We start from the raw sequence: 10,828 nt of genomic DNA on the forward strand, positions 1-10,828 counted from the left end.
ATGTGGAAGGATTTTAGAACAAATATTAAGGCAATTTTAGCTAAATTCTCATGATAAATTTGGCTGTGATGCCAAAATAATTTATTCGGTTTGGGCCAATTTGTCATCCCCACTCCCCGTCATTCCTTCCCATAGCTTCACATTAGAGAATTCTCCTGTCACAGGGGAATCTCGCCTGAGAGCTGACGCTCCAGAGCCTATTCCAAGTCTGAAAACAGACAGGGCTGTCAAGTACAGGACAGATTCTGTGAAGTAGAGGAGACCTTAGACTGCCAAGTGGATCTTGACACAAGAGAATTTGACCCTACACATACAGGTTTCAACTCTGTTTCTGAAATAAATCTGCGTGACAGTTTTTGGGTTTTGCCTTGTTGAAACGTGCAGCTATTTGGTCAGCAGAATAACGCAGTTTAAGTATAGGAACAGCACTTGTTAATGTCAAAACATTGGTTATGTACTATTTAATCTCCTGTGATGGTGTATTTATTTGCTGTATACTTGCTTGAGTTATTTTCATCAAGAAATTCTGTCTATGTGTCGCTTTGGCAACATCTTTGCAGAGTTCACAACTTTGAAAAACATGTTGGCATCAACTATGCAGTCCTTTTAAACAGCTGCTCTGCAGTCATGCTGTTTCAACATGCCACCACACATGGCTGAATTATGCAAATAGTTAATATTAAATGACTGAGATACAAGAACAATTTGTACACTCGATAAAGCTGGGCTGTGGAGTGTAACCTCCATTCATGTAACTGAGTTAATGTGGGACAATTTAAAGGCAACAACATGATTCTTTTGACTTTGTATCTCGTATTAAAGGCAACAGTGGACAGAGAGAAGGTATATGGCAGGAATATTTTAAAAGGCTGAGGGTTTTTTTAACTCGTTACTAATAATGCAATGAAAATAGAACGTGCATCAATGTCATTTTCTGCCAAGTATTAAGAAATAGGTAAGATATAACGAATGTTTGTCATTCAGCTATAAATATGAGTTACCCTGTTCTGGTTGAGAGATAAGATAGAATGTTAATTATACAGAATGCTAATACATTAACAGTATTGCTTATTGAAGACAACAGCATTTGTAAAAAGCAAGCAAACAACAACACTAACCGTTGAAAAAATGTAAAATTGCCTTAAAATTTACTTTGAAAGGCTTTTCTACTGACCTTGTTCTTCTAGTTCTGCAATAACGAATGCTATGAATAATAATAGTACAATAAATGATAATAATAAATAATGCTTTAAATTCTGTAACTTATTTTATAGTCATTACATCCATTACATGTGAGGGGAGAGAATGTTAGGCACTAGGTGATGCAAGATGCCAAAAGAAGATGTCTGGTTAAAGTCACAAAATATGATGTTTTTTCCTTTCTCACTGTACTGTACCTTTTGAATAATCTGTTTTTTTCAGCTAAGTAGTAAGAAAAGGTTACTTTTTTAATTAATCCAAATTTTTTACAAAGCAAATTATTAGAACATCCAAAAAAGTCTGCATTTCTATACACTCTTGGTTTTCTTTTCCCGTGTTGGAACTTTCATTTTTCACAAAATTCCTTTTGCACTCTGATCCCATTTTTGCTGTGGGTCCTCTTAGGGTTTTTCATTGATTTTTCTTTTCTGGTCTGGATGTAAAGACACATCTGTGTTTCTAGTAATTTATTTATAAGACTCCTGTGCAAGACTTAACGCTCAAAAGTACAATTTGTCACAGACATTCAAATTAGATTTCTAAACTCCCTTGGCCTGACAAAACAAATCCAAAAGAATTTGTAATTTTAAATTAAATGGAAGCTTAAGTTAAAGGAGATGGTGGGTTCCTTATTACACAGTAAATGTCCTCTTTTACAGCAAAATTTGAGTTGCATAAATCCTGTTTATTTTCTTACTTTTACTAGTGTCCAAGTAGTAATCTTATTAATTATGGCAAGTATATGTTCATGCTTGTTAGATTTACTGATCCACTTACACGTGTAGTTTGGTGAATATAAATTTATTATTAACAAATAAATATTTAATAGGTTCAAATGCAATTTTACTGAATAACTTAGTATTGTTCTTTTGTGGTTTTATAGGAACTAGCCACAATGAAGCAGATTCTAATTAGTCTACATGGTAAACGCTATGAACAAAATTTACCTCCATCTCATATTGATGTAAAAAGTGCGACTGCAAAAAACAAATCAAACCCTTTAGTAAAAGTGCTGCCAGAGCAAGAAGAAGAAAATGTATTTACACCTAAGCCAACGTTATTTGTAAGTACTATGACAAGAGTAAGTGCCATAAGCTTTTTTGATCTTTTTCCTCACTTTTTAAAAGCAAAAATGTAGGTCGTACTTCAAGGAGATATAGAATTAATTCAGCTGAATACTTACAGCTCTTCATGGGAATGGTCAATGCTGAGGAGATAAATTACAGTTTATGATGTTATTTAGCTATTTGGTAGTTTCTGCATCTTAAGTTCACAGCAAACTAGTTGGGTTTTTTTAAATGCCATTATAATATTACAATATCAAGAGTGGTTAGCAAAATTGTAATAGCGGAAGAGATCCACAGACTATGTATACAATTTTAAATCTACCCTGATCATGTATGAGTTTATATATAATGTGTATATTGAGGAGCAGGAGTGAGGAAATAGGTGTATTTGTGTATTTATGTATATTAATATTTGTGTATATATCTAAATATATATTTAAAAAATACATGCCCAGTTTTGATATCTCTTCTGTTACTAAGGATACCTGATATTATAAAACCCTGTTTTGTTCCTTTAGAAAGTAAATACTTGGATTTAAATCAAGTGGCCTCCTTCAGATTTAGTGCCTCTAGTATTTGAAAGCTTCATGAAAATGGTTTAGAAGTTTCTGACGATGAGTGTGTCTGAATTGATAAATTTAAGAGAGCAATTAAGTTGCAATGCTGAATCACAAAACAAAGCGTGACTCCTATTTAAACTTCTTGAGGCTACCTTTCTCTAGGGTAGATTGATTGTATCCACGCTGCATAGCACATGTGCTACTTTGGTCCAAATATACGTCTATATAATCTTTTTTTCTTTTCTTTTTTTTTTTTTTTTTTTGTGGTGGAGACTTTAAAACTTACTGTCTTAAACAATACGAGGTTTGTATTGCAGCACCTCAGATACTGTTTTTCTAATACAAAATGTAGGAAATGGTTGCAACTCTGGGACATGATGTGAGGGCATTTGGGGATTTTGGGGGTTCAAAATTTGCTTGGATAGTGTTATGAGACTAAACACAAGCATACTCAGCGTTGTCTCATCCACGATCCTTTCGGTAGTGATAAATCATACTGCCCAAACTTTGTTTTTGACGGAGCTGTTCAGTGATCCAAAACAGAGACAAAATGTGAGCTAACAGTTAGGTTGTGTAGATGATCCAGGGTTTCAGCATTTAATCTGTCCTGTTTCATTTAGGGATATAGAAATGGTGTAGTAATCTAGAAAAAATGCTTTTACATTTAGAAATTGTGACCAGTTTCTCTTTGAAAAATTCTAGTCTTTTCAGACTTTGGAGTAGGGAACTGAAAATGGGCAGATGGCAGGGTTTCTTCTTAGATGTGGAAATAAGTTAGTAGTCCTGTCAAAATCCTGCCAATTTAGGTCAATTTCTAGAATTTTAAAAGCTTGCACAAATAGAGCACATTTATTTTTGTAGCTGAAACTTCAAAATGAGAGAAAGATGGAGATTAAAATGTGATGAGAACCCCCACCACAAGGCCAGCTGAATAAAGTCGATTTTTAAATTGAATGGTTGTTAAGTCCCGGAGGAAAGAATTAATAGAGAGCAGACAGCAAACAGAACTAGAAAGGGATGAGTTCAGGGACAGTGGACAAAAGAGGCAGTACTCACTAACGCAGGAGATGATTACACCCAACGCTGAAAGCAGAATAGTCCTTACCTTGTTCCACCTTCACTTCTTTAGTTTTATTTCTCTATACAAACAACCACTGAATTTGCCACAAGAATGTTACACAATCCTGACCGTGTAGCAGTAGCCCATGGGATTATGAAGGCAAGGACAAGTTGCTCACAGATAATTCTCTGTGATTAAAATACTTTCTACACTGTCAGAAAACGGCTGAATTCTTTTATTTTTAATTATAATTTTTAAGAACTATATTTCTGCATCAATGATTGGTCGGTTATGGCACACCTAAGATCATTTTTCTAAGTTCCATTCCCTTCTCAAATGGGAAAGTCAGATGATGCTGTTTCCAATGAAACCTATTTATGGCACAGTTGGTGCATGCTTTCATTGTGATAGATATTTTAAAACAAATCATTTCCTTCTTACTGTATAATCTGCTTTTTATAACCTAGAAATAGGGATATTTTTATACAGCTATGTCATAATAATAAACTTAAATGCATAGTCTTGTTTTTAATTTATTTGCATTTAAGCAAAAAACTTAGTTATCACTGTGAACTACATAGAAAGGAAAGAGACTTTAGTGTAGATTGCATGTTTTTCTTTTGGTTTTCACTGTCTCACAAGTAAAACATTCTTTATTTTACAGACAAATAAAGAGGCACCTGTATGGTACAAGAAACTGCAGAAGAAAACATCACCATAGCATTTTTCCAAAATTATTCAAAGTAATCCTTTGGGGACCTTTCCTTTGAAGAAAGTTATTTTCACCATAACGATGCCCTTTTTACCCTAAAAGCAAACAACTGTTTTGGTTTTAACTGTTCCTTTATACCTGTCAAATGATCTTATGCTTCGTAAAATAATTTTTAGATCTGCTATGTGAATAAAATGTGTGGAAATACGACATGCAATGATTTTACTAACATACATTTGAATTTTAAAAGATAAATAAACACTAGCATATTGTACATATTCATAATCGGGGCAGTTAAAAGACGTGTTATTCAGAGTGTTCAAATTAATGCATGTCTCGGCTTTTTTATATTGTTTTTCTTGGGCCCTGTGTTTCATGCCACATTCCTTGCAACTATTCTGGCTCATAGAAATCTGAAAAATATACATGAGTTAACACCAGACTATATCCTACTTTCTATGAAGGAAATTCATGTCAGGTGGAAAAAAAACCCCTCTTATCGGCCTTGATTTGTATGGTTTGTCGTTTGATGTCATTTGTTCTACCAAACAGTTATTTAAAATGTTCTGAAGAAAAGCAATAAAATACATCTTAATTATCAGCACTGATACTTAATAGGCTAGACACACTTGCTCTAGCGTAGTACATCAGTGTCATAATAAAAATAGAGCCGCGATGTGTGAGTACTGTACCATGTAATGGTGAAATGGATAACTTGCCATATTTAATTGTATGAAAATAAGCCCCATCTTACAAGAACACAGTCAACTTATTTATTCCACTCCACCACCTATTTAGACTGTAGAAAAGGTCTGTAATACTTTAAAGCACTTTTGACTGCGTATGGTATGTCTCTCTTTATAACATAAATATAGATTATATTGTTTAAGTGACTGTATACTGAAAATATTGCTCAGATTTCATTTAAGAGGAAGCTCCTTTTTCTTACCTCCCTTTTCCTTAAGAATATCCCTTCAACTGATTCATTGTTCCTACCTGGCCATGAACAATAATTATTTACTATGTAATGCTGAGCAACATCAAGCTTATGATTCCTAGATACACTTCTTTTCATTTTCCAAACAGTAGTTTGAAGCACAGGAATACTTCCTCTGCTCCAGGTAAGTTCAGTTTCTTTATTATTATTTTTTTATAATTCAGAGAGTGAGGTAAAAATGCTACCAATTGCGCATCACAGGATTAAAATTCTCATTCTGTGAGTGAGGGAGGCCAAGCATGTAGACAGAGGTAATATCTTTTATTAGGCTAACCGATGTTCACTGGGGAAAAAAATACACAAACCTTTGGGCTTACAAGCCTATCTGTACAGACATTCCTGAATAAACTGTGGTTTCCTGAAGTCTAGGGTTTTATCTAACTTGTATTTTTATGTGAAAAGAATCATTAACCTGTCTTTCATGTGAAATATCTCCCATATGCAGATACTAATTTTGTAGTTTGTAATAGATATTTTATATGATTCACAGTCCCTAGTTTAACTTCCCAGACTATCCTGTTTGTCTGTTATCACCAAATACTTAATAAATTGTGTTACCTAGAAGGACTGTGAGCTATTTTAGACAAGATACTAGTTGGAATCTTAAGTATTCACAATTTTTTCTCCTGTAGTATCTTATAGACAAATTGGTGAGATGTGGACTATAAGGTGGGTGGAAAATTGGCTGACACGGCAAGCTCAAAGAAATGTGATCAGCTATGCAAAGTCCAGCTGCCAGCCAGCAAATAGCAGCATCCCTCGGCAAGTTCACAGGCATTACCAAATTTGGGGGAGTGGTCTGTGCACTGGAGGGCAGGGTCTCGGAGGGACCTCAACAGGCTGGAAATCGGCTTATGACAAGAAGCTTATGAAATTTAAGAAAAGCAAATGCAGTCCCACATCTGGGATGGAATAACCCCATATGGCAGTGCTGGCTGGAAAGCAGCTTTGGCAGAAACGGACCTCAAGGTCCTAGTGGACAACAAATGGAACATGAGTCAGCGATGTGCCAGCCAGCCGCATCTTGGGTGGTATTAACAACGGGATGGCCAGCAGATGGAGGGAAGTGATCCTTCTCTTCTCTTTGGCACATGAGAGACCACATCTGGAGCGTTGCATCCAGTTTTGGGCTTGTTCAATTGAGACATTGACATACTGAAGTGAACGCAGCAGAGATTCACCAAGATGATCAGGGGCTGGAGCACCTGATGTAGAAGGGAAGGCTGAAAGAACTGGACTTGGTCAGCCTTAAGAATAGAGGGCTTTGGGGGGAACTTGTTGCAGTCTCCAACTACCTAATGGGATGGTACAGAGGCAACAGAGCCAGGCCCCTCTCAGAGGCGCACAGCGACAGAATTAAGAGGCATTGGACACAAGACGAAGCACTAGAAAACTCAGCTATTATGAAAAATGCTTTTACTGTGAAAGTAATGGTCAAATACTGAAACAGGTTGCCCTGAAAGGTGGTGTTATCTTCATCCTTGGAGATACTCGGGACTCAACTGGACAAAGTCCTGAGCAACCTGGTATAATTGGACCCGACTTTGAGGTGGACTAGATGGCTGATTTTCAGAATTCCTGTCTAACCTAAATTACTCTATAGTAGTATTTCTAAATATACTAATATAAGATAGTGACATTAATTAACTTCTTACCATCCGAAAGACACAAAGTGTTTAGTTCTTCCGTGGAAATACAATATACAAGAACATTTTGATGCTTCCAGAATGAACTGGGCATTGTAAATGTCTGTGTCATCCAGGCAGCCTGATTTTCTAGGAAGGCTGAAAGAAAATTCGGCTGATTTGTGGTGAAATTTTATTGACATTTAAACAGTTCTTCAGATGACAAGTGACATATCTGGCAAAGTTTTGGCGTTTTTTTTAGGCCCATCTTTAAGTTTGCAAAAATAAAAGTAATTTGTTAGCATATACTGATAACACATAATGCTGTTGGTAAAATCTTGTAATCCATGTAGTCCCTATGTAAATCTCAGTATGTAATTTTTTTTCCAGTTGAAGACTGTGTATTTTTCCTGTCTCCTCACTAGACTCCAAGGCTAGAATTAATTGTCTAGGAGGAGACCTTCGAAGCTTTTCATGTGAAAGCTAGAATGTCACTTAAATATAACTATTCAAATGTGAAATGCCCCATAGCAAAAATTAATGAACCTTTTTGCTCTTTAAGTAATGAAAAGGTTCAGTTGCGTTACCTGTACAGCATTTTTACTGATGTTAGTTCCCACAAACATAGTTGTCAAATGAATTATTCCAAAATTCTTCTTCATGAAATGGTCTTTGCAGTTTCCCATTGTAGCAGGCCTTGTGTCAGTGATGTGTGAGTCAAAAATAATGAAGTAAAGAGAACTTTCTAAGGGTAGTCATGCATATAAGCAACTTGTGACTGCAGTGCCCAACCCACATAATCATCCCCAGTTCCTCTTTTTCAAACCAGAAGGAGCAGAGAAAAATCTCTACCCAGTATCACATTTCTTGGTACATTAAGTTGGTGTTACTTAAGTGGTGAGTTTCGTAAGTACATGGGCTGAACAGGAAAGAAGTGAAGGACAGTTGGTTTAGAGCAGGTTAAGATTTATTTTTTTTAACAGCATAATTGCTTTCTCACCTTTCTGTCCCTTGCTAGAAGCAAAGAAGCTCGAAAGCATCAAGGAAATCTCTTGGTTGAGGAAAAACTTGAAAACATGAAATAGCTTTTTTTAAATAAGGACCTAAACTTTTACGGCTTGTTGCTGAATCCTGTGATCGTGCTTCACTGGCGTTGTAATTTCTAAATATCTTCTGTGTAAAGAAACGGTATGTCATTGAGACTTGTAGCCTTCCTCCCCTTCAGGAGTTCCTGTGCAGAACAGTGATGAAACCTTGTAAAAGAGGAACAACGTTAAATTCAAATATTATTTGTCTGAGTATTTCTCAGTATCTCTGGGATGCAATTTGCTACCTCTTACACGTCAGCTGTTGTTTGCTGTTTCAGTTATCCTTTTGTGTGATACCTCCTTCCAGCAAACACTAACTCTACTGAACCTCTGACATCTGCAAGATGGTCTGGTAGAATTCTTTTGCTCCTGGTGTGCATTCATCAGCTTCTGGGCCTTTGGAAAACGTGACTCGGAGACCATGACTTTCTAGAAACAAATTTTTACTTTTTGAAGAAGTGTTTATATACATGCCTCAATCAGCTGTCAACTCTGGTGCACATTTGCATGAAAACAGATTTATACGCAACCATTTGAGGCTGTAACAGCCTGTCATCTCTCAGGGTTACTCTCATTAGGGAGCTCTACTGAGGAAAGAATTTATCTCCCTGTTAACATTAGATCTAATAGAACATATGTTAGACTTTTTACTGAGTCAAAGAAATGTATCCCTGGTATTTTCTTATACCAAAGAATATCGAGAATCTGTATTCATTCTCAACCTTTGCAAATGAAACAAGTATCTCTGGAAGATCAAGCTTTGCTTAGTGTCTTTGGGCAATATTATCCCCTTCTTAAATTCCTAGGATTGGTTGGGAACTCTTGACCTTTAAAACGCATACTTCTGTAGCTTAATTAAGGCAGTCACACTTGGGGTATTTCAGACTGAAGCTGGGCAGCAATCAGCAGCAGTACAAGGTGCTAACTCTCGGGGGACGGCTTCGCTACCAGAAATGGACAGCAGCTGGGAATTATGGAAGAGCGAGCGGCGGGTTTTGCAGAAGCTTTTAGCAGTGGGAGAAATGGGTACGGCTCCGCAGATGTGAGACCCTCTGCAGCTCTTTAAGCCCTCTGCTGACAGCACAAGAACCACCAAGTTCATTCCAGAGAGTTCACTTTGCAGAGTTCCCTGGGTGTCTTTCCTCACCGATAAGTTTTCCATAATAGTAAATTTTTATTTTCTTTTTTCTGAGAGAGAGAGAGGAGGAGATACTCCTTTCTCTCAGGACATTGGAACTGGGTTCAAAAAAATGGTGAAGTTTAAGCAGCTTGCCCTTTAAAGGATGAAGGGGACAAAAAAAAACCAAAAAAACCCCAGCAAATTTCATCTCCATGAAAGCAGGAAACGACAAAAGTATTAAATGCAAAAAGTTAGGATTGATCATGGAAATAGCTTTTACTCAGAAACTTACATGTTTTCATAGACTCTGTGCCCTTTTTGAAGATACTACAGAAATAACCACTGTAAAAGAGAATGCTGCTTTGATTGAAGCAATAGAATCAACTTTGTTTGACCATGAATAATTGAAGTCTTTGTGTTAATGCTTCTTTTAAGGAGTAGTGGATCAGTAAATGTAACTTAATTGCAGGAAAAGCCTTATGGATGGAATTTATGACTGTATTTCAATGAAAGTCTTTTCATTTTTCCTTTTGGTTGAATAGAAGAAGGATTACTGAGATTATTCAGTGTTGCAGCTGAAATTGTTAGCAATTGCCCGTGCTCCTTTTTATCGTGACTGTAGAGATACATAGTGCAGCATGCAAGACTTTCTCTTTTGCTTTCTCGTTCAGTTCTTTCGACGAACTCGTTTCTTTGTGCATTATTGTAAGGTAGAGCCTGGCAATGCAGCGCTTTACGAGGGAGCTGTCGTCTAGAATTTATATGTGGATTTTAAACAGGATTGTTACCTAAAGTGCAGTGGCCCTTTCTAAAAGAAAGAGTTGGAAACATTCCTACCGAGTTCCCTCTGAGACCTCGAGAGGGGGGGGTCGCTTCTGTGCCCAAACTTTCTTGTGCTCCCCATCGCTGGTAGAGTGCCACACATGCAGGAGACTTGTCACTCGACGTTTCACAGCCCCGTGGTTTCCCCGCACACAGCTCCCAGTGCCAGTGGAGCCGCGTAAACACAGATTCACAAGTTGTCATCCGGAGCTAATGGGTAAGACGTTCGCACAAAAATTAGGATCACGCATCTCCTCTGTGATACTGTGGGAAGTAAGCAAGGAGAAAATACAATATTTTTGGTGCGGTCTATTCACTTGCCATCTTTTCCTTCTCGAAAGTTTAATTATTTTAAGCATGTAAATGAAATTCTAGTGAGTCTTCACTCTTGGACATCGGAAAGGGAACGTGCTGCAAGTCCTGCAAGGACGGCTAAATCCTTTTTTTCAGATACTTCATCAGAGATCTTCTGTGTTCAGGTCTCGGGTACTGACCAGACAACTCCTAAGAGATCACCTGGCACCACTTCTTACACATTAATCTTTATTTTATGAATTTATTACTTAAATCCTAAGTC

The 10,828-nt window shown here is 36.9% G+C and overlaps 1 protein-coding gene across 1 annotated transcript in view; it reads left to right on the forward strand.

The window, feature by feature from the left end:
- Positions 1-6,165, forward strand: part of LOC128908284 (progesterone-induced-blocking factor 1-like) — a 54,193-nt gene extending 48,028 nt beyond the window's left edge. Inside the window, exons 7-8 of the mRNA XM_054198157.1 lie at positions 2,084-2,263; positions 4,552-6,165. Coding sequence (XP_054054132.1) covers positions 2,084-2,263; positions 4,552-4,608 — 237 coding nt within the window. The 3' untranslated portion in view covers positions 4,609-6,165. The remainder of the gene's footprint in view (positions 1-2,083; positions 2,264-4,551) is intronic.
- Positions 6,166-10,828: the final 4,663 nt, after the last annotated feature.

This window comes from Rissa tridactyla, chromosome 1 (assembly GCF_028500815.1).
Source record: "Rissa tridactyla isolate bRisTri1 chromosome 1, bRisTri1.patW.cur.20221130, whole genome shotgun sequence".
NCBI classification, from domain to species: domain Eukaryota; kingdom Metazoa; phylum Chordata; class Aves; order Charadriiformes; family Laridae; genus Rissa; species Rissa tridactyla.